Here is a 25,105-nt window from a genome sequence, read left to right as displayed (position 1 = left end):
TAAAACTTCCCACACAGTCCTTGTAGCACAGTCCAGCTAAAATGTCACTGGCTTACACCAGCTGGTGATTTAAGAGATGCAAACCCTGTCAACAGTGTCACAAAAATGAACTATCACAGATAATCACTTCCTAAGTACAGTGCAAAACTTGGGCATGGGGAGTTAAACCACCCTCTTCCAAGGCATCTGACCCAGTGCTGTGTGCATGGGCTGGATGGGCATGCGGTGAGGACAGCATTACCTCTGCTCACCCAGAATCCATACCTCTGCTCTTCAGCAGAGAGAAGAATTGTCTCTCTTCATTTATTTTTGCAAGGGACAATGTCACATGAAGAACACAACACAAAGACCAGGCTGAAATCCCTTAGCTAGCCACAAGAGCATTTCCTGGGTCACGGTCCTGCACTACATCATTACAACTGCCCAAAATAGCTGCCTGGGATGTTTATAGCGTTTCATAGGGTGCTCCACTCTTCCAGTGCCGATCTGATTGCTTCCCACCCTGGGGTTGCCTCTCCTGAGACATTTCCTCACTGTTAGCTGCTCTCTGATGCTTCTCAGCATGGCTAGATATCATCATAGATTGAGAAAACCTTCACCACCACAAAATACCAGAGCTGGACAGGACTTGAGGAGGTCACCTTTGTCCTTGACATACCCAAGTGCCTCATGGCTTGATGAATATAGTCTTGGTCATGAGAACCAGGACTGGTGGTGACTTGCTGATGGAGACTGGACATATTTTTTTGTTTGGAGACTGTGATTTCCTGTCCTCTCCATATAATTTCAGAATCCTTGGTATAAGAAAGGTTGCTTCCTCCTCTGCTATTGCATAGGATCTTCCCACAGAATGGTTTGGGTTGGAAGGGACCTTTAAAGGTCATCTAGACCAACCCCTGTGATGGTGATGTACTAAAGGGTATGAAACCACCCCTGATCCCCTTTCATGCATGCAAGCAATAATTTTGGAGTTTTATCAGAGTATCTTCAGTTTGTACATTTAAGGATCTTCCATGTGGTTTTTATTGCTCTTTTCCACTTTTCATCTAGCACTACATTTTGATCACAGCCCATCTGGTATTTGGATGGCCGTTAACCATCATACCTCCTCAGGTCATCTGCTCCTCTGGACGTGTGATTTTGGCTCTTGTACTCACGTGCCTGCAATTTCCCATCCTCCATGCATGCAGTCTTCTCACCCCCCAGCACAGAACACACAACTATGGACGTGACCTGACTTCCTTGCTCATCACAGTGGCTGTTTCCTTCTCTCCTGTCTAGTTGTTAAATTTTACACAGTAACATTAATTCCTGCTGCTGAATACATGAGCTGTGACACCAGCATGGTGCAGTGTCCTCCTGAGCTACATTCTTATCCAGAAACGATTAAGTCTGAAACCACCCTGGCTGAATGACAGGTAATTTAGGAGCACTATAGGGTGGGCCTTTGTACGTGTCTGTGCTGAGCACAGTTCCTTGAGTTCCTTTTGCCTGGCAGCTCTCCAAGAGCAAACCACAATTTCAGTTATTCAGCTGGTTCTGTTTTTACAACAGCATCTCAACACAGAAGTATTTAATATAAAAATATACTGTATCTCTCCAAACAGTCCCCAGGCTTACAAGAGACCCTGGGTATGCTTCCCCTCTGAGGAGCTGTAGCTTTCCTGGAAAGAGATTTTTGCTATTTCTTTTTTAGAGGTGTTAACATGCAGATTATACTATTTGAGGACAGGAAGGAGATTCAGCTCATCTTTAAAGAGAATGATCAGCCTGATGCTGTTCTCTCTGCCAGTCAGGGAAAAAAAAAACCATGTTATACTTTCATGCTCACATGAAATTCATCCTGGCTATACCCAGAAGTGTATCAAAGGTATTTGTTTCCATAGAATCAGAAAATATTATTGTAAAACACCTTTGGTTTTCAAATCTTTATGAAGTCCCATGTGCTACTGAGTAAAGCCCTTTGGCCCTTGTGAAACTCTTCTTCAGTGATTGAAATTAGAGAAACAATGGTAAAACACCAGCCCTGCTCAGAGGAAGAGCAGCGTTTTCTAATCCATTTAACACAATCCTGTGGGTAATTCTCTTGAATGCTTTTATTCCTACTAGGTCTAACACACATTAACTAGACATTAAATACTCAGAATTCACCTGTAAGCAAATTTCCATTATCCCACCTTCCATCAGATTCAGCTTTGGAAAGACATTAAGAGACACCACATCTGGAGGCATGCTGCCCTCCAGAAGGCACTGACGGGTGCGTGTGACAAATCCTGGTAGAGCTCATCCCCTTACCCCAAACCTCACCTCCTAACTTCCATTGGGAGACAAGGACCGGGAAACGTGGGGCAGCTGGAACAACCTGTGCTTAAATGACATGGCCACTAGATGTCATTCCTTTTTCACTCAAATGTAGGTTAAACGAGTATTTACCTGGCAGAATAAGGTTCCTCCTTGCAAACACCAGCAAGATGGGACACATGTAATGCTGTGCTGAAAAGTCCCATGGCCCAACACCCTGTAAGACTGGTTGCTATAGAATTTTCCCATGCTGGCAGGAGAAAGGACTACATAGCCCAAGACTTGTATCAGATTCTTATGGTTCCTCCCAACTGTATGTATCATACATAAGGAGATATTTAATGATAGCTTTACAATACAAAGCTTGGCGTGTTCATGAGGACAGAAAACCTGTTGGGTGCCCACTCTTCTCTGATTCAGAAGGAATAGAGTGTCTGTCTTTTTCTGAGAATCTAGAGCAAATTCACTTTGTCAGAAAATGCTGGGGCAGCTCGGGAGCTGAGTGCATCACATCCACAAGCCTCATCTCGATGGAGATGTGCGGGCAGGACCCAGACCCCACAGCTGGCATGGAGTGAGTCTGGGTCTACAGTGGCATAAATTGGGCTCTGCACGACTTCCCTGAGTTCTGCTAACTATTTGTAGTTTGTAAGGGCAAGACTAAGGGGAAACTTTGGTACTACATGAAGAAATATTTGCAAAACCTCTAAGACAGAATGAAAACTCAGAATAATCTAAATGATAAAAACATTTCTCAAAGGATGTTCAGTGACTTGAGCACAATGCAGTTAGACCTTCTGCACCTTTAAAGATTTGGCATTGGTTAAAGATACATCATTGACTGCTCCTTGTTGACCCTCACATGAATAGTGGCTACACAATGATTCCTCATTTATTAGCACGTGGACTGTAGTGCTCTGTGGTTTCTAAATAATGTGGATCATAGAATGGTTTAGATTGGAAGGGACCTTAAAGATCATCTAGCTCCAACCCCCCTGCCATGGGCAGGGGCAACCTTCCACTAGACCAAGTTGCTCAAGGCCTCATCCAACCTAGCCTTGCACACTTCCAGGGAGGGGGCATCCACAACTTCCACAGACAACCTGTTCCAGTGTCTCAACACTCACTGTAAAGAACTTCCTCCTAATACCCAGTCTAAAAATTCCCCTCTTCCAGCTTCCAACGTGGATGTTCCACGTCTATGGATTACAAAGGGTACTAGACCACATCATTTCACCTTCCAATTTTTCACTTTTACCTTAACTGGCTCTACAAAATTGTCAGTTAAAACCTCTTCATTTTTTTCCCCTTGTCCCCTGGTAACAGCGGTGTGGAGCACGAGAACAGAATAGAGAAATAGTGTCCTAATAAAAGAGAGCTCTTCAGCTGATTGAAACCAGATGTGCTAAAGAATGTCTGCACGTTTACTGCTGGCACACACAAATACATCTGTTAGAGCTATCAGGGAAATACAAATTTTAGTGGATACCTGTTACCATTTAGAGTATTTACAGCTTCCTTGAAATCATATCCGAGCTACGGAACCCAAAATATCTCTGACTGCTCGGGATTTCACTCATAAGCAATAACTACTCTGATATGTCTACAACCAATTGCTGTGAAACAACTGCATCCTCTTTGGTGCAATCAGAGATAGTCTCTTTGCCACATTATTTCATCCCCTTTAGCACCTCAGCAAAATTGGTCACCAAATCGTTTTGCTAGTTCATGAATCTTTCCACTTTTCTTTTTCCCCCTCCTCCTTTCTCCCCTCAAAAATCTTTGTTCCATGGCTATCTGTCAAGTTCCTCCTATCTGCCAAACCAGCTGAGAGAGAGGCTGGCTATCAACATCCATGAATTACAAACACATTGTGTGTCCATGCATCAGCCTGCTGAGGTACAGATACTCACGGTGCTGGTAGTGAATTCGGGAGGGTTGTCATTCACATCTGTCACTGTAATGATCGCTGTTGCTGTGTTTGAGAGACCATAGTTAAGATTTCCTTCCATATCTGTGGCTTGAACAATGACTACATACTGCTGGACTTTCTGGAAAAAAAAACCAAAACAGAAACAAACATCAGGAAATAAGTAGATGGGCAACAAAAATGCATCCTGTAAAAAGTCTTGGTTAATATTTCATGTGCAAGTGTAATCTAAGAGGTTCAAAGCATTAGCCAAAAAGATAGAGGCAAGTTTTCTGTCACAGTTTTGATGGGGTTTTTGCACAGAATGGTTGATATCACCTGTTTTATAAGAAAACAAACATCTTATGGGCAAAAGTCCTTGGTTGAAACAGACATTGCTGTTGATTGTTAAGCCACATTATTTTTTTCCCAGTAACATTAGTTTCTGTCTTCTGAAAAACAGCAAAAACTTTGCTAATGTGTTTCCACTGAAAACATCACCAAGAACATTATACCCGCCCCCCCCCCCCCCCCCCCCCGCCTCTCCAAACTGACAATAACATTGCCTGGCAGCCTTCCAGCTCATTCTGCTCACACAGATGTCTGCGTAGCATTTTGATACTTAAAATACCCTCCATGCTTCAATCCTTAATGTAATATTGGTAAATAAGGAGAACTGAAGTCCAGCATGATTAAAGTAAAACTATTCAGTCCAATAAACAGAAGTTCAGTGGAAGTGATTTAAATTCCTGAGCACCCCAAACGACACGGCCCTCAAAGGAAAAAAATCCTGACACAGCCAGCCAGAAAAAACACCACACATTAAAGTTCTAAAAGATGCTGCATGTCAGTGCAACTGGAAAATAAACCTGAATAAAATAGGAGAGGGTGTCTGATCTTGTGTGTGTGTACATCTCCCTAGGATGTCTCTGTACTCGGGAACATCTGCCCGCACTGAGAAAAGCCTCCTGATCTTTAGAACTAGCCTCGACAATAAATATTCATTTGGAGGTGCAGAACTTACTCTTGATGTCTACACGTGTCGTGCACAGGCTACACAGAGCACTTGACAGGCAGCTAGGAAAGAAAAGCTCCTCTCCTGAAATCTGGGCAAAGAGATGTGCTGAGGACCAGAGAGGGCTGCAGCCCAAACTGGGGTGACTGAAGGCAAAGCTAAACATTTCACCCTACTCCTCAAGGTTTAAGGTGTAATTCCAGACATGAGCTGGGGATGCAAGGACCAAATGGCTCTGACCGCACAGCAGACAGCCCAGAGCGTGGGGAAACCAAATGGAGGCACAACATGGTGCAGGGAAAGCTGTGTGTGAAGGCAAGTGAGGGACTTCCCTGCCACAGGCTGGATTGCTCCTGTGCTCCAAACACAGTCCAGGGGACTTGGGAGCTGCCCTGGTGTGCGTTACATGTTACAACTGTGTGTAAGCTGTCAAACATCCCATGGAATTGCAAAGGGCAAGAAATTAGGGCAGCCAGGTCTCCCTACTCCGATATAAACATTCTTGAAATACTGTAATTGGCTCAATTCTTTAATTCTTCTGAGTTGCTAGAATAACTCAGATCTGAACTTTAGCTTTATCTTCAGTCCAGGACTTTTTATTGGCAGGTATTAGCTTGCTAAATTGACAAGGCATCACACAGAGGGATCCATCAGCACCTTGCAACTGGAGTGTATTAGGGAAATGCACTTTCATTATCTCGTGCTACCTTGCATAATAAAACATGAGGGAGAAGCTATTGTAGGCCCTTGTTCTTTTGCTCACACACATAAAATGCCATCCTTTATTCCATTTGTAAAGCACTGTCAGGCTGTAATGTCTTTATTATTTACACTTAGTATTTTCCTTCCTTCTTCTCTCTTACAGACAACTTGGGAGGTGGACAGAAGTAACTCTGGTCAAAAATTAGTGAGGCAAGTTAGATTTAAATCATAGAAGCAGGGGCAAGTTACTTTTTTAAAGGTCTTTTCCAAGTGAAATAATGCAATGATTCTATGATTCTAACACCTGCAATGAGGACAGGCTGTGAGAGGTGGGATTGTTCACCCTGGAGAAGAGAAGGCTTTGGGAAATCCTTATTGCAGCCTTTAAATATTAAAGAGGGCTTTTAAGAATGGCAAAGACACACTTTTCACCAGGGTCTAGAGTGACAGGACAATGGTTTTAAGCTGATTTAGATTACATACAAGGCAGAATTTTTTACCTTTTTTATGATGAGGATAGTGAGGCAGGGGAACAAGCTAAGCAGAGAAGTTGTGGATACCTCTCATTGCAAGTTTTCAAGGTCAGGTTGGACAGGGCTTTGAGCAAGCTGATTTAGTGAAAGATGTTTCTGCCCATGGCAGGGAGGTTGGACTAGATGGCCTTTAGAGGTCCCTTACAACACAAAGCATTCTCTGATTCAGTCAGATTCCACATAAATTAGAAAGAACAAGTTGGAGGCCATTTCAGAAGTGCATTGAAGGGGCCAAGCCACCTCTGCTGCTCCTTGTTGCAGTAAGAAGCAGACAAGTAATTCACAGCATCTGATGGCACAACTGTCACACCTTGCTGTAAGAGCTTCAGCAGCCAAGAGGGTAATGGAGCTGGCTCCTTCACACTGGGCTTCCCTCCGAACTTGGTGTTTTTCTGTTCCCTGTGCTGGCAGACTGACCTCTTTCCAAGGGAGCCCAGGGGAGCTGGTACAGCAGTGTGCCTCCAGCGAGGGCACAGCAAAGGCAGCTCCCTTTCTCTGTCAAAAGTGATGCTGGAACCTGTGACACTGTTATGCAGACTTTAATGAGAACTCTGAGAAAACACTCCAGACCTTGGGTAAGGTCACTTTCTGTCTGCACAGCACTTCCTCATACCTGGACCCAGCCTGCAAACCTCCAACCACCTTCAGCTCCTTTCTAGCTTGCTTCACTTACTCTGAACCAAAACTTCCCCAGAAAAATGAACCCTCAGTCTCCTGGGCAACCTGTTGCAGTGCCTCATCACCCTCACAGCGAAAATCTTCTTCCTTTTATCTAATCTAAAGCCACCCTCTTTCAGTTTAAAGCTATTACCCCTTGTCCTATCACTATAAACCCTTGCAAAAATACTCTCTCCAGCCCTCTTGTAGGTTCCCTTTAGGTAATGAAAGGCTGCTATAAAGATTCCTGAGAGCCTTCTCTTCTCCAGGCTGAAACCCTCCCAGATCTCTCAGACTGTCCTCAGAGATTCTTCAGCCCCTGATCATCTTTGTTCCCCTCCTCTAGATTTGCATGAGTAGGTCCATGCCCTTCTTGTTTTGGGGCCCCAAAGCTGGACCCAGCACTGCAGGTGGGGTCTCAGCAGGCTGGAGCAGAGGGACAGAATCCCCACCCTTCACCTGCTGCCCATGCTGCTTTTGATGAAGGACATAGTTGGCTTCTGTGCTGTGAGTACGCTGCCTGCTCACGTTCAGCTTCTCACCCACCAGCACCCCCAAGTCCTTCTCTCCAGCCCTTCACCCCCCAGCCCAGGTGCAGGACTTTGCAGCTGGTCTTGTTGAACCTCAAGAGGTTTGCACAGGTTTGAAAAAATGAATCCTCTTGTACAAGAAGGGGTAAGAGTCTAGGAAGTCTCAGTTAATAGTTCTGATAACTTCACTCTTTTCCTGCTTATTAAATTATCCCTGCTCTGCTGACAGGAGCGTGTCTGTGTGCACTCAGACTCTGCCTTATTAATCTCAGGTTTACAATAAAGTTTTTTATTTAACAAAGAGCCTTTCACTGAGCATCGCAGCACAATGTTAATGAAAAAACCCACACAAATCCAGAACACTGAATTAAAGAAATGTACAAGAAAGATGGTATCAATCAGATAGCACCACGTCAAAAATGAAGAGGCCCAGAATTTAGTAATGTACAGAAGTACCAGCCTCAAAGAGATGGTGGATGAGAGGAGGGGAAGGAAGGCAAAAGAGGGCTGCAAGTGTACCAGCAAGCGCAGGGAGTCCAAGCCTAGTGAAAGAGTGTGTGAAGAATTAGAGCAGATCTCAAATGGATGGAGAAATCAGGTGAGATTGTTACAGAATGACCACATTTGAGATGGGTGCTGCAGCTCAGGATACTGGAGACAGCTGCAGCAGTTGTGGACATGAATGAGGCGAGCTGCTGGTGGAAATTCAGAGACATCACCAACATTGCATTTCATCAGTGGAAGATGTAACTATTGTGTCTAGAGCAGAAGTGTAATCTGACATAGAGAATGGCTTTGGTTTGTATGTAAAGTTGCATAAACCACAAAGACATATAAATCATAGAACAGAATCACAGAAACACTGCAGTTGGAAAAGACCTTCTAGATCACCAAGTCCACCTACAAACCTAGCACTTCAAAGTCCACCAAACAGAAGTGGCCTGTGCTATGTCAACCCTTTAGGCACTCAGTTGCCATCCAGTTCCATTTGAAAGGATCCATCATGGGCATGCAAGGGTGGTGCTTTCAAGTATGTACTTTCAGTTTATAACTAATTCAATCTTCACTGAGATTGGCCTCAGCAGATAACAAATTACTGGGTTTTTTTGGTTTGTTTTCCTGTAGCTAACCTTTTTGCTTTTGTGCATTAAGCTGATTTTATTGAACTATTCAATCAATTTCAATTCCAACATGTCCTTCCAATTTGTCACATCATCTCCAGGGGCATCTTAGTTTGTTGTCCTAATACTATCATTATTGTTACAGCTATTAGGGAAAAAAAAAAGGCAGCTCTGTGCCCCCAAGCACCAGAGACATTTTCTTGATGGCATTTTGATCATATAGAATAATTCTCATATTCACTTTCTTTAGAAAAAGAACATTTTTTTTTTAATAGCACAGGTCAGAAACATACAGCATAGAGGTAACACAGAGACATTAAACAGTTACTATATGTTCACTCTTGTAATGATGCTACAGAATCAAAGAAATGAGCCTTTGCCCCAGGGGGGTCTAGACTGAAAATCCAGCCCCACTGAAGTCCCTGGTTGCTCCAAGGCCAGTATTTTTTAATAAGTCTAACAAACCTTCATGCTAAAGGAAAATAAATGTGCTGCCTCTACTTAATCTAAGGGAAAAAAAATACTCATCTTGGTAAGCACAGAGCTTTCACCCTGACCTAACAATTAAGAGCAGCTTTGGAAGGAAAAAAAATTACAAAGCAAAGAATAATTAAAGGAACTGTGGCAGATCTAATATGTCTGCTCTTCTGTCAATCATCTGACACAGTGTCATCAAGAAATACATCAGCTAAATTGCAGAAGACAGGAATTAGATGAAGAAATTGGTTAAGCTGGTTAACAGGACGCTGATCAAGGGCTTGGTTAAAAAGATAGCAGTGCCTTGTACCGGAGGAAGCAGCAGTTTGGAAGAAGGGTAACATGACAATTAAATAGCAGAAACAAGGAGTGATGTAATAGTATAAACCACAACATAATCCAGAAAGAGACCAATAATAAAACTTTCCTTGGAAGTTGGTTTATTGGGGATGAGAAAGGACTGGCATCATGTCCCACCATCTCCCTGCCACTGAACAGGTCACAAACACGGTCGGTAAATGCATCATGCATGGTATTAGCATTGGAGATATTAATTCCTTGTGGCAAGCACCAAGGGCTCATCAGGATGCCCAAGCCCCTTGTATTCACTGCTGGGCACAATCCAGGCCCCTTGTGTTCACTGCTGGGCAGCCCAGATCCGTCCAGGTGCTGGCAGTGAAGAGCCTATCACCAGAGAAGAGCCTAGAAGAGCTCAGCTTGTTTAGTCTAGCAAAATGAAGGCTGATAGCAGATATGATTGCTGTCTATAAATACATCAGGAGGATAAACACTAGGAAGGCAAAGGAGCAATTTAAACTAAAGGACAATGTTGACACAAGAGCAAATGGGTATAAACTGGCCATGAATAAATTTAGGCTGGAAATTACTAAGTCCTTCAGCACTGAAGGAGTGAGATGCTGGAACAATCTAATACAGGGTCTGGGGAGCAAAAATGTTCAAAAGAATATATTAAATTAGGGATAAAATCCTTTTGGTTTAGGTAGAAATTCTGACAAATGGAAGTAAAGCAGAATTCAGATCTCTCAGTAATCTCTGTGTGTAAACAACTTTTTAGGAAGGAAAAAAACGCCAAACAACCAAACAAAAACCTTTCAGCCCAAATACCACAAAACGCTGGTGTGAAAACGGTTTAAGACTTAACACCGATCGATATCACCGAACCAGCCCATTCCATTGCATCGGCACACACAAAGGAATAGGTGCCTCAAACAAAATTACAGTTATTGCAAGTGGCTCTCCCCATCCAGACACAGGCTGGCACCAGAGACACCGTCTCAAATCCCTGGCTGAGCTGAGCATCGTCTTGCTGAGAGAGGTTATAAACAAAAGTAAATCACATTCAGAGAGGAAGTCTCAAAGAACAAAGTGTTTCAAATGAAGTCCTAGTAACAAAGTGCTGTCTGTGATCCCAAATGTGCCTGCACAGTGTTGTAGTAATGTGGCTGCTCCTGGTTTATACAGGCAATGATTATAAATCACACACAAGCTGGGTAACTGTGGATACCAAAGTCCAGAAATGTGGTAATTATGTGATTAAATTAATCTGCATTATGGACAGAGGGTTTGCAGAATTAGGACCTACAGCTTCAAAACTTTGTACAAATATTGGCCAATTAATTACCACTTCCTGAGAAATGGCTGACCAGCTAATTTTAGCATCATGTCTGGTAAAGCAAATAAGGTTACCAGGATGTTGCTGTAGGATATATTGAGCAGGAATCTATTGGTGAATGAGATAGAAAATCTAAATCCCATTTCCTCCTATGACTATCCTCACATCTGCTTTATATTTATGTGTTTTTCCATCTCCCCTTACTTTGCAATATCAATAAGAAGAAAATGCAATGTTCTGCTGGTTTGTTTTCTAAACCATTTCTCTACATGCTAGTGAAGCTCTGATGCTCACTTTGTTTGGTGTAAGATAGTAGAAGGTGAACACAGGAGTAATAAATATTGTACCAGAGCCAGGAAACCTGATGCAAAAACAAATAAACAAACTCCTGCCAAACACTCACTTGACTCTAGCAGAAACACTTTCCCCCAAAAGCTCTGACTAGCCCTCATTTAAAGAAAGCTCCCAGACAGGCATTTTAAAGCACACATCCCCTAATAGCCCCCACTTAGCCATGGCTGAATACAAGCACAGATTTCCAGAAGAAAGCCCTATTCCAGCAGCTCAGTGAAGAACTCAGCTTTCACAGAACCAGAGCACCCAACACCTTTCACAGCCCCTTCCCCAGGGACAGTGCTGGTGTTCAGTGAGCTTCACCTGCATGCCAATCAGGCAGAGTCTCTGATACACCTTCAACCTTTCATCTCTTACATGCAGCACAGCATCATGTTGTGTGTGCATCAAACACTGGGCCCAGGAATCTCAAAGCACAAGCTGCTGCTGCTGCCTGAACTAAAAGAAGCAGTTTTACTCCATCTCAGCCTCACCACACAGGACTATTAGAGGTGTTCATGCTCCTGCTGGGACAGGGCTATAGCAAGGGAGGGGACCCCCTTTTAAAAACCAGCTGGGCTACTTACTCAGTGCTGCACCACCAGGAACACTGGAGCAAATGGACAGGTTTATTTTCTCCATTTGGCTGGGGTTATATTGGCTTTTCTTCCAGCACAGCATGGTGTCCCCCATCCATGAGCATCTGGCTCACTTGATTTTATGAGCAACCTGTGACTGCAGAGTTCCTGAACAGCAGCAGTGTCTTGGTCTAACTCTATCAATGCACAGCTGACTCTCCTGCAAGTAGTGGTGACTTAATTATTGAGATGGCTTTCTTCCTTAACCAAGGATGTAAAACATCCTGCCCTCTGACATACAGGTTAGACCCCAGGAATCCCTGCTACCACCTGACTGAACCTGCCTGTCACCCAGATACTGAAAAATGCCTCTGGTTCAGGAAAAGCCTCTGTCCCACAATCCACAACTCTCCAAATCATACTTTGCAACCTGGCCTCACCTCTCCGGTGCCATTAAATCCAAAGCAGTGGCACTGCCCAGCTGCTCAACATCCCAAAATTTCATCCTGCAGGCACTGCATGGAGTGCTGGGTTGGGAAAGCTGGCACAAGCCAGGCAAATGCTTAGAGGAGATTTTCCTCTGCTGTCCTTAAAGGATGAAGCACCTCCATGCTAGGGGCCATCCCCAGCTCACCATCCCCCACTTGCATGCCCAGTATACTTAACTGGAATTTGAAGAGGAGTCAGGCAGGGGATGTCTTCTTGTGCTAACCCTCTGCAGGGAGGGGGATCTCTGCTGGCAGAGCTGAGCATGTGTGACTCAGAAGGAAGGAAAATATTTATTCAGGAGTCGTTCTGATGAGCCCTTCTAATGTTTGCTCTGACTCACTGGCTGAAGCAGGGGTGGCTTTCACCCACACCACCAGCCTGGAAGAGCTGTTCCACAGAGCTTTAGAAATCAGCCTAACATGGGCCAATTATTTCTGAGGCAAATCAAAGTCCTAAAGCCAGAAGCCAACCTCAGGGTTTTCACTTGGCACTGCACCTGTATTGACAGCCAGCCTTAAAAAGCCTTCCCCTGACAGCCTGATTAACAACCAGCAATTAACTCCTTTTTAACACTTTCCCTCTCAGCACCTGAGACCTATAACCCATGGGATCTCACATCTCTTACTATTCTTTTTCTCTCCTAATCTACTTCAGTTTAAGACAGTACATTAATATGTTACAATTTACACATCTTAACCCATTCAGAACCAGCAGACACACAATCAAGACTTCCAGCTTCTCCCAGGATGGGAGCTGAGCCTCCCACACAGGTGTCAACAGGACCTACTCCAGCTTAGCAGCTATTTCCTCCTTTGTGTGGTGGGTTCTGAGAGCAAATGAGTTTCTGGAGGTGGGTACAACACCCAGCGATAGCTGACTGAGCCATCGTATGGAAGTGAGAAGAAGTGCTTTAAAAGTTATCTGAAATACAGTGACTATGATCTTTTTATCACAGAAAGGTTAGGAAATCAAAGAACACCAGAAAGCCTTTCAGGAGTCTTACTCTGTTTGGCCTTTCAGTAGTGAGAGACCAAATAGTTCAGTGACTGTTGCCCCTGGCTGCCTATTTTTTGTGTTATTCAAACTGTGAAAAGTGGTGGAAGTAGAAACCATTCCAAAGGATGCACTTAGGTGCGGAGAAGACACCAGCAGTCATACCGAGAACCTTCCAGCATCCTCTATCTCTCTGTAGCCTGCAGGACAGAAGAGATGTGAACCAAACCGAATTGCTCATCCACCTCATTTCATTGTGAGCAGGATTTTGCTGAACAGCAGCTCCAGGAGCAGTGTTATTGACTGAGAATCTCATCCGAGAGAGCGAGCTGCGAGTTGTCAGGGATACAAAGGGAACCTTAGAAATAGAAACTCCAAACACCAAAAAGCCTTGAAACAAACCCAGATAAAACCCCCAGCAGACAAAAAACTGAAAGTGGTAACAGAGCCCTGGGATCCTAGAGAGTAATTTTCATGATTTTCTTAATGCTTGGTGCTAGCAACACTGTGCAAGGAAGGGCTGTATGGAACAGCAACAGAGATGCTTTCGAGCGTGATATGCTGCAGCCACATTCATCTGATATATAGAGAGTTATCTTCATATCTGCTTTTTCAGAGTTGGTTTTATTCCTGAGGGATCAGACAATGAGCCTGGGCTATCCAGGTTTTGTAAAAACACCCAAGCTGAAACCCCACTGTGCTGGAACACACGAGGAGTATTAAAATGCAGCCATTTCCATCTAAAGAAAGGGACCTACTGGAAAATACATCCACCAAAAGAGTCAACTGACCCAAACACACCTTGCAGAGTGTTTAGAATTAGAATAAACCAAACCAGGTTGGAAGAGACCTTCAAGATCATCGTGTCCAACCCATCAACCAATCCAACCCACCCAAACAGCTAACCCATGGCACCAAGCACCCCATCAAGTCTCCTCCTGAACACCTTCAATGACGGCGACTCCACCACCTCCCCGGGCAGCCCATTCCATAGCGCAATCACTCTTTCTGTATAGAACTTCTTCCTAACATCCAACCTGAACCTCCCCTGGAGCAGCCTGAGACTGTGTCCTCTTGTTCTGGTACTGGCTGCCTGGGAGAAGAGACCATCATCCACCTGTCTACAACCTCCCTTCAGGTAGTTGCAGAGAGTGATAAGGTCACCCCTGAGTCTCCTCTTCCCCAGGCTGAGCAGCCCCAGCTCCCTCAGTCTTTCCTCATAGGGCTGTGTTCCAAACCCCTCACCAACTTTGTTGCTCTTCTCTGGACTTGTTCCAGCAAGTCAACCTCCTTCCTAAACTGAGGGGCCCAGAACTGGACACAGTACTCGAGGTGTGGCCTAACCAGTGCAGTATACAGGGGCAGAATGACCTCCCTGCTCCTGCTGGCCACACTGTTCCTGATGCAGGCCAGGATGCCATTGGCCCTCTTGGCTGCCTGGGCACACTGCAGGCTCATGTTCAGCCTACCATCGACCAGTACCCCCAGGTCCCTCTCTGCCTGGCTGCTCTCCAGCCACTCTGACCCCAGCCTGTAGCACTGCATGGAGTTGTTGTGGCCAATGTTTGCCATACCCTGACCCCAGCTGGCCACCACTTACGGCAAGAGCATCTTTTGGAGTATGCAGTGTACAAGGTTAACAGCAAGGCAGGGGCTGTTTAACCTGATCCTTGTTCTAGATGTCCAGTTGCCAGCGGTGGGGATTAGAGGTCACAACATTTTTTTAATCTGATGTTTGAGCACAGTTACTTATCACAACTTGAATGTAGTTTAAGCCCAAAGAATTGTTCTCATATCTGAAATTGTGCTTTAAAAATTGTCCTCACTCATTAAGGCTCACCTAAAATGTACATAGTACCTCCGCTATTTAAATCTGTGAACAGTATTCTCCAGTTTTGGACAGTTTCAGAAGGTGAAGATAACATTTCTTAAGATGGTTTTGGGTTGGTTTTTTTTGGCTTTTTTTTTTTTTTAAGTGAGCCTTGGCAAATAAGACACCAAGCCTGGAGCAAACACAAAATAAGGACTGGGCTGTTTTGAGAAGATAAGTATGAAAAAGAGGCCAGTGCTCTGTAGCGTTTCTTTTCTAGTCTTAAAATGGTTTATGTGCCGGTGCTGCCACTGAGGGACCTAACAGATATCCATGCCTCAAGGAGTCCAATAAAGGCACCTGGGATGTACACAGGCTGCTGAGGCTGTTCAAGCATGATGGACAGACTTCAAAATTATTATCAGAACGATTATCAAAATTATTACCAGAAGCTCTACTGTAACAATATGTGTCCTTGGATAGTATTGACTTTCCTGTTTAGAAAGACTGTCAGTTAATGAGCTTCTCATATGGTTCTCTCATTTAATGCCAAAATTAGAATCACAGAATCATTAGAAATAGGTTACACCTCGCTCTTCAGCGATTCAGAGTACAGATCAGACATAAGTCCACAAGGACACGGGAGAGGAATAAGGAAAATGAATTACGTGTTCTGATTGCCACCACTGATAGTCATGGAAGGGGGTGGCAGAGAGCTCCTATGAGCAGCAAATAAATTTCATTAAAAAAAAAAAGAGAGATGACAAATATCTTGGATAATGTATTTTGATTCTGACTACAGCCACCGAGTCTGTGCCAAAACAGAGCAGGGTTGTGATTAAAGCTGCAGGCTGCCGCTTGGAAGACCTGGATTTCTTTTGCATTTTCCCAAATGCTCCCCAAGTGACCTTTAGTAGGTCATTTAATTTTTCTGTGCCTCAAAGAAATTGGAAATAACACTTCAAAATGAAATGAAAACACTTTCTTATCTCATAGTGATATCGTGAGAATAAAAATCCATTAGTTCACTGAAGCACACAGCCACTCCGACGTGGAGGGCTGCAGAAGCGCCCATCTCCAGCACCCTTCCTGCAGGTGGCAACAGTGCTGAAGCTGGCATCCTTGCACCCTGGCAGAAACAAGCAGCAACTCAGACCCAGCAGACAATGCTTTCAATTCCTGTCTATATTTTGCAGGCTTTTACATCCTGAAATGCCAGGTCATCTTGCAAGGCACTTAAAAGGAGACCTGAGGAGTAAGCTGCCTAACTTTTGGCTGAGGTGATTCTTGTCAAACCATGAAACTACATTTGGCTTTTCTTGGAGAGAAAGAGACGAGCAATAGTTCAGTGTCTAGGTGGTCACACAGCAACCATAGCTGCTGAGAGGTGCCCTTTGGTAAATAGGCCAGCGTTAAATTGATGCTGTCTGCCACTTTCTGACAAAAGGAGTGAATGCTGAGGGGAGGAGGAAAAAAAAATGCAAAAACCCCAGGCAGGCCAAGAGAAAGGGAAACAAACAACAACCTGAGAAACAGTTCTGAAAGTACAAAATGACCTTCTTTGGACTTGTGCAAACCAAATTCTTCTTATCGTGTGTTAACTTCTTGGTGATTACCCAAAGGCCAGGCTTTGGGGAAAAAATAAATACCCTAGTTACGTCCATTGCACTCTTATAATCCCCCAAACCTTTGCTGTCAAATGCTGCCAGAGCAATTTAATAAACAGGGAGAATGCCTTAATGCATTCTGAAACCTGAAAACCACCCATCATTAGCCCCACATGCTGTTTTCCTGCTTTCTCTGCTTTAAGCCATTTAGCTGCTACAGCTGTTTTTCTTGTAAGTCTGACTTCTGTTTGTATCGGCTTGATTTGTTTTCTGGTATATCTTGCTTGATTAAAAAGAGGGAGAAAAGCCTTTCACAATTCAGGTAAAACTGCCTTCTTCTTCTCTAAGCTCCGTTAGGCTGGAAGCTTGAAAAAGATGATCAAGAAGATCAGTGCAGGTGAATAAATATTCATAATATTGCTCATAATTTATACTTGGTCTCATTTTCGCAGATAGGGTTGAAATTTCCTGCTCACGGCAGTGCTGCTGTAGTCAGACCTTTTTACTCTTAGGCACACACGAGGTTTTCTGAATCCATCAATGCAGCAATTAAAAATAGAGAATCAATGTAATATATTCAATGTAATGTATTCAAACCACCTCCTCTAATCCTATACCTATACACCTGGTGTGTATCACCGGATCCTGGATTTGAAAATGAATGGCAGTCAGGAGCAAAAGGCAAGCCTGGGGAACCTGCACTGTGTTGACTCTTGATGTTCTGGGTAGAATAAACTGATGTGGTGTCATTTGTTATTCATTGCTGGGAATTATTTTAAGAAAAGAGCTTGGCTAAGCTCTTGCGAGCTGCATATCATCGGTGCCTTCACCATTATGAATTGAAGGGAACATGCAAACAGTGCAGGAACAGGTTATAGTCGGGGAAGCAGCTGATTTAATTAAATTTGGCAGAATGAAAGGTTAGTGGAAAACAGTCAAATAACTGAGAAGAGATTAATGTGAGGTGCTCCCTATTGTATTTCGCTTAAGAGCCGTTTCACCCAGTATGGGTAGGGTCAGGTTGTGTCGATCTGCTGAGAGAGAATGTGATTGACAGAATTGCCACAAAAGAAACTTGGTTTGGTCGTGAGGTCAGAAATGCTGATGGGGGCTTCCATCAAACCCAGCTCTGCCTGCAAATGGCTTTGTTTCCCTGGCTTTTCAGAGGGCCATGCTCTTCCAGGTGCTGTAGCCAATACTCCAGACATGATCCACTGGTCAGGTTATCAGTGTAGGCTCAACTGGAAGAGCCCCTTGTTTAAAAGCCATCACAGAGACTGTGCCTTGTTTGCAATGCTAATCTTCAGTCTACTGGATTTGTGCTGGAGACTGAGTAACACAGGTCATAGAGCAAAAATCCCTGCCTGCCTTCCCCATTGCTTGCTTCTGAAAATTTGACCCTCAAAGCTGTAGTAGTTTGCCCACTGTTTTGTGTCAGTAACAACTACAGAGTCGCTTTGCATGGCACCAACCCAACCCCTACTCTGACTGCTGTATGGATGATACCTGAGCTAACCTGCAAGCCTTGCTGAATATGGAAAAGCCAATTTTTATGTGAAAATGGATGCCAAGGAAAAATCTTCAGTGCTGTGGGAAAAGAAACCAGAAGTTTATCCTGTGAGCAAAGGATTTCAAGCTGGCTGAACATTCTGACCCACGACATCAAACAAAGACATGAACATGAATGAGATTTGGTCTTGCTCACTTTGTGCATATTAGTAACGCTGAAGCTGTAAAACATGATAAATAAATATATGCAGTTGATTCAACACTTGATTGTTGTACTATGTCTTGATGTAGAAGATGAAGGGATACAGACTGCATCTGATGGAAGAAACACTTAAGTCAAGAGCAAAATACGATAATAAAGTTTGTGATCACTTACCAAATGCTACACAGCTACAATTACTTGGACAGTACAAATCACTCACTGAACAAGATCTAGGATTAATGGAGGATAAAATGCTATACTTCTTCAAAGGAGGCATTTCATCTGTTTTTTAGAAGCTAATGATCCCAGTGTTTATATGTAGATGTATTAGACAAATAGAAAAGAAAGATTCTTCATTAAACATTGTATTAATGGATTTGAGTGAAGTCAAGAATGGATTATCATGTGTTCTCTTACAGAAGAAAGGCTACCAAAATAAAGCAATATTTGCAGGGAGCAGTCTTAACAGCGCAGAGCTTCCTGTGGAGCTTACCAATGGTGCTGAACGCTCACTGCACTCTGGGGTGCAACATTTGGGGAATGAGAAACAAAGAGACTGCAAGAAAATACTGACTGCTATATTGAGCAATCATAGGTTTGCAATGAAAACTGGCTGCAGGGCACTTGGGCAAACTTAGTTCGGGTGATGACGTCTGCATCTTTTGGGTTCAATTGTGCCCGAAGACTCGGCAGAGAAATACTGCAAGGAGATCCGAAACCCAACCTTTGGTGATTCAGACACTTAGCAAACACCTAGGGGGAATGGAATGAAGCTGGAGGTGGGGAGATTCAGGCTAGATGTGAGGAGGAGGTTCTTCACCATGAGAGTGGTGAAACCCTGGAATGTGCTGTCCAGGGAGGTGGTCGAGGCCCCGTCTCTGGAGGTGTTTAAGAGCAGACTGGATGAGGCTCTGTCCAGCCTGATCTAGTGTGGGGTGTCCCTGCCCATGGCAGGGGGGTTGGAACTAGATGATCCGTGTGGTCCCTTCCAACCCTGAATGAAACTATGAAACCTTTTGAAGGATGCAGTGGCAGCTGTATGGGAGCCCAGCTTCAGCAGGCTTTCACCACCCTCCAGGGTATGTGTTTTCTGTTCTGGAGAGTGAAGCCCTGTACAACTCAATATACTGCCGGCTTGGAGGGTTTGAGACAAGAGATAAAACTGGGGAAATGAGGAGCAGGAATGAACAGCTTCATGATAAAGTGAAAAACTGCTGATAAACTAAATGACTGAGAAGCTGGGCTGGCAGAGTGCCACCACAAGAATTCACTGTGATGAGCAGGACGTTTTCCTTCCCATATTGGGCCTGTCAGCCTTAATCAGATCTCTGTTAGCAGAGCCACTGTATGTCCAGGTGAGACTACAAAGAAAGCAATCATTATCCTCCAGGAAACAAACTGCTCAATGTCAGCAGCAGGAGAAGAAGGTCTGGTCAGAGCAGTTTTTCAGAAGGCGCTCCAGAAGAATTGGTACATGAAGCATGAAATGTAAATGCTGTGTTTATTGATTGGATCAAGGAGGGAGCAAATCAAGAAGACTTTTTGATAATTCTAGACATGTCCCAGCAGTACAGGGAGACCTTTGCAGGGTAACTTGGGCCCTTGCTTGTGACCCTATGAAAATGAGCACTGAGCAGTAGCCACAAGCCATTTCAATAATTGATGACAGGATTTAATTTTCTCAGATCAGGCCTTTAATCAAGCAGCATTTAATTTCTTTGCTTTTTTTGTCATCTAAGGGATGCATGGGATCTGTACAAGTGTCAAAGGCCTTTAAGTGACCAGAAACAGGTTCCATCTTAGCAGGGGAAATTTTATAAAGGAGGCAGCACAGTAGAGACTCCCTTGACAACCTCCCAAGTTCTTGTAATATGGAATTAACTTTGTGGTGCCTCGAGGTACGAGAGAGGAACTTGCCAGCCACCTTTATGTGATGAAATGCAATTCTTGTGGTTATAAGGTTGGAGGAACGTAGCAGTTCCTTGGATATTTGCTACAAGAGGGAGTTTCAGCATTTCAGTTCTCTCCAGTTCTGGCTACATTTCCTCTTAAAAAACATTTACGTATGGAAGTGCTGAACTTCATACGAGAAGCAAAATGACCCTGAGTTTTAGTAGCCTGCATTATAAAATATTCAAAAGTAGCAGACTGAAATGAAACACTGCAAAGCATAACTCTGCCAAGATAATTAATCCTCGTTAACCTGTGACCTGATCATCTACGACGCTGCTCTGACGAGCTTACTGAAATGCTATAAATAATGCCAGCATATTTTATTTTCTTTGTAGGCATAAATATTGACAAATTCATACTCATTAAACTTCTGTGAGCTGGGAATTATCCCCGTTTCTCAAATGGGGAACAGGCAAAAGAATTAAGGCTATTTTTTTCAGAGGCATTCATCAGTTCAGGGAGTCCAGTTTGAGATGCTGAATAGAGTTTTAAGCCTTCTTTAGGCACAGAACCTTCAAATCCATCCTGGCAACATTACTTTCTTTCCCCACACCTTCAGCTGAGACCTGCTTCTACGTTTAAGAAGGTCTTTTTACTGAGATACACCAGCTTCCTAAGCAGAATTTCAGCAGAAAGACACTTTTTGCCACCGTAACTAGATTGATTCTAAGTTCTGGGCAGCAATTCATCCTGTTTTACTCAGTGACAGAACTAGCCCAGTAAAACTAACTGCAGGATATCAGGACATCAGTACACAGAATAATTACTCTGGGACATGCTGGGGTATGGATTTACAGTGCACATGTTCCTCCCCAGAATCTGCTTCCATGCTCCCCTTAGCTCCAGTTAGCCTGAGGTATCTTATCCCACTTCAGGCCAACAAGTGCTCACTGTCAGTTGCTCAGGTTAAGTCAGTTGTAGTCCTTACCCTAGTACTGATATTTTCTGAGAGTTAGAAAGCAAAGGGCTATTGTGGTATGAAGAATTCCTCTAAACTACAAATTTTTTACTTGGGTTGTGCTGTGGAATTCAAGCAAAACCATCTCAGCTGTCTGTGGCCCCATGCTCTATAATCTCAGGTCCCTGAAAAACAGGAAGGAAACATCACCAAAACTGCATTGGTACTTCCTTCAGAGTCCAGTTTAACATCTCAGTCTTGTAGCAGATTTAGAAGGGGATAACAGGTCCTATGTTTAATGTTCTCCTAAATACTGGTGTACTTTTGGAAAAGAAAATGTTTATTATTCAACTTCTACTGCAGTACAGAATATTAAACCTCTGCAGAGCTTCTCACCTCAGGTTCTGGAGGCAGTGTACAAGCTTACACTAAGTAAATGTTATTTGTGTGTTGCTTTATTTCCTCCACTTTTCAGGCAGAGCTGTGCTGTGAAAGTAGAAGGTCTAGAAGGTGATATACCTCACTGCAAGCAAGAAGCAAGGCTGTAAGACTGAGATCCACCTGGACCTGGTGGGACCGTCCTCTTCAGGAAGGATGTGAAAGGATTTAGGACTCGTGTCCATGGTCTCTGTTAAAAAGAAGCTGGAGGCTGTGATAAGTATGTGTCAAGATTTTTCTGAGATGGATTAAGTAACTCCCTGTGGGGAATAAGGTGAGATCATGAAATGTATTTAATTTTATCATAAGTTGCACTCATTTGTGCCCCAGAGGTGAAAAGGTTTTATCTCATCCCACTTACTGCAGCGTTTACCTCGCTCTCAGTTAATGGGAGCTGTATGGATTTTTTATTTCTCTTTTCTCCTAGCAAATGTCAGAACAATCCAGGTTTAGAAACATACTCTCTGACAGCAGAAACAAAGTGCTAACTCAAACCTGATTTAACAGGTCCCCACTTTGAATCTTAAAGGTCTCTAACTAAACCATTAGCCCATGGAGTAACTTACTTAGAGGACAGACCTTGCCCCATATATAGTCAGCCTGTCACTTTGAAGGGGTAGAAGCAGAAAACACAGTGCACATCACAGACATCCCATTTTCACTGCTCCATCAAACAGAAAAGACCATCTTAGGCTGGCACCTTCCTCCAGTCTAAAGACTTGAAGGTGTGCATGGAGGAAGGGGGATTATCCCAGTTCAGCTGCACTGCCTGCAGAGAGATGTGAGCCTGTGCCAAAGCCTGGCGTGCTGTGAGGAGGGTGGAGTGGGTACCAAGGGGTGTGATGGGTGCAGGAACAGCTCTTCAGGCAGTTTTCTCTTAAGCTTCCCTGGAGCCTGCTGTCCTGAAGGCCAGCTTTAGCTCAGCAGATGAAGAGAGAACATCCATCCTAAGAAATCTTCCCCTCTCTCCCTGAAAGCTGCCGTGGCTCCTGGCTATGCTCTGAAGGCACATGGTGGTGAAGATTCTGGGTTTTCGGGCTCTGCTTCTGGAGTGGCAGGCAGGGTTTGGGAGGCTCTGTACATTTGCCTGATGTTGTCACGTTCTTTTCCTGTGGAAGGGGATGTTCAACCCCACCTGCCCAGCACTGCTCCCTGTGCAGCATGTGGCCCAGAATTGGGCCTCTGTGCGTTTATAAAAGGGAACAAACAAACAAAACAAATCAACAGATGGAGATCCTCGGATGGAAAGAGACATACTGCTTATTTATTTAAAGCGCTGCTAAGGTCTACGGGAAATTTTCAAGAAGCTTCAATTCCACTTAGAACTAGCAGAGGTTTATTCAGCCCATATTTTCTGTTTGTTTTCAATCATTTCTCATAGCAAAGCACATTTGCCACAAGTGCTCATTCCTAGCATCTTCAATTGTGTATTCCCTAGCTTACCCTGGTTGCTACGGAGACAACTGAGATGCTACAAACAATAGCTAAGCTCTCCTGGTGCTGAAGCAGTGCACCCAGGACAGAAACATCCCTGTGAAACACAAGATCTTCCACAGCCCTGTACACAGGCATGGAAAATGGGTGAGATCTATAGGACATATAATGTGCTGGACTTTGAGGGTAGCCCACAGAGCATTCCCCTAGAGTTCTTTCCCTGTTGCCAGCTGCTTATCAGGCTGCACAAACCATATTAGTGTAGACTTGATGCCAAAGAACATTTTCTACCTGGATTTGAATAATGTGAATATATTAATTAAAGTTGATAATGGTTGATAATGATTTCCATCAGCAGTAGAATGTTGCTATATTTATCATTACCTATGTGATTCTTGTACCTAACCATAATTTATACAGAGAAGACTCGAAGTAACGTGACTTGCCATCTTAAGAACTTTCCTGGTAACATCTTTAAAGTCACAGAACATTGTTTTCTCAGACAATAAATCAAGTTGTCAGTATGTGAAGGAAAGCAAAGTGAGGGGACAAAGGCCTCTGACTTTTGCTTTGAGCAGCTTGCCCTTGAAAAGAGTTGGTCTTGAGACTGGTTACAGCACTGGCAAAAGTATGAAAACAATTTAACATTTGTATTTAATATGGGCATTGCTTTGCAGAAATCTGATACGGTCTGCACAGAGAAGTAGGGCTTAAAATAAAGCAGATAGGGAGAGGGAGAACAGAAACCCTGTGCCTTAGCCCTTTCCAAAATCTAACAGGAGATATCTGTGAGGCTGAGGGAACTGCACTCCAGCTTCCCTGGCCTGAGTGTTTTGGGGTTGGCAGTCCTAACAGTTTCTCCTTGGATTTCAGGGCAGAAACATCTGTCCTCAGGCTGTGCTCAGGAGTCCTTCAAAATGAGAGCTTTGGCAGCCAGAAGTAGTAAGAAAAGTCTTGCAAAAGCCAGAGAGGATGCAGGAGGAGGAAGGCAGGACGATGTCTTCTGCAGCCCAGCTCTTGGCCTGGAAAGGTGGAAAAGGACTGGACTATCCCTCAAGGAAGAAGAGACTACATCCCAGTAAGGAAGGATCCAAATTCTGACACAGAGGTGGATCACAAGGACTTGCAATCCAGTGGGGTAGAATTCATGGGATGCCCTCACACTGTCTTTAAAAAATATCAGGTCACTGGATAGAGACATGCACTTGAAATACCTGAAAAAAAGTATCAAAATCAGCATTTCCTATAAGATAGGAATGCATAAATTATGAATTCATAAAAGATGCAAAACATTCACTTTCAGCTAGTATGGACAGAACACAGAAACATAAGTAACAGACAAGCAGAGGGCAAAAACAAAAGCAGTTTGCAAAACAAAATAGGTAAAAAACACCTGGGACCCCTAAAATGTCTCCAAGCTCCAAGCTGATGACATAACTGCTTCTGGTTTCAGCAGACCTAGATTCAAAGAGAGAACAAGAGGAATCTTCTCAAATATTTGTTGTTAAGGTAAATCTAAAATGATTGTCTGGCACGATGTTAATTACATTGTACAGCAATCAAAACAGAGACGCTGAGTCTAATGAATCCCTGCTCTCACCTTTGGAACAGAACTGGAGTGTCTTGTTCACCTCCTTATTAGCCCATAAATATTCTAATTAGGAAGCAACTCCAGATGAATAGGATTAGCAATAAGGACATTTTAGACTAGGTACACAAGAGATACTCAAAACTCTCATGTCTTATCTAAGGCTCTCCTGACATTTATAATCATGTAGAAACGCTGAATTTACATAGCTCTGCCTAATTAGACATGGCTGCAATTATGTTTGTGGGCTTCCTTTTTTCCTGCCCAAGTATAACTTAGACTGTCAAAACAGGAAGCAGGAACTGAAGAAAAGCTCAGCAAGTAATAAAAGTATTTTCCACTATTTATGTTTTGCTGGCTTTAATTTGAAATTCATATTTCATAGCTTTATGTTT

General features: G+C 43.6%; 1 protein-coding gene across 1 annotated transcript in view; it reads right to left on the bottom strand.

Annotated features, from left to right (window-relative positions):
- CDH4 (cadherin 4) overlaps positions 1–25,105 on the bottom strand; it is a 480,516-nt gene that overhangs the window by 41,980 nt on the left and 413,431 nt on the right. The window contains exon 8 of the mRNA XM_068150049.1: positions 4,215–4,352. Coding sequence (XP_068006150.1) covers positions 4,215–4,352 — 138 coding nt within the window. The remainder of the gene's footprint in view (positions 1–4,214; positions 4,353–25,105) is intronic.

This window comes from Melanerpes formicivorus, unplaced genomic scaffold (genome assembly GCF_026170545.1).
Source record: "Melanerpes formicivorus ecotype bairdi unplaced genomic scaffold, bMelFor1.0.p_v2 SCAF_19, whole genome shotgun sequence".
NCBI classification, from domain to species: domain Eukaryota; kingdom Metazoa; phylum Chordata; class Aves; order Piciformes; family Picidae; genus Melanerpes; species Melanerpes formicivorus.
This window is presented reverse-complemented; position numbering and strand designations above follow the sequence as displayed.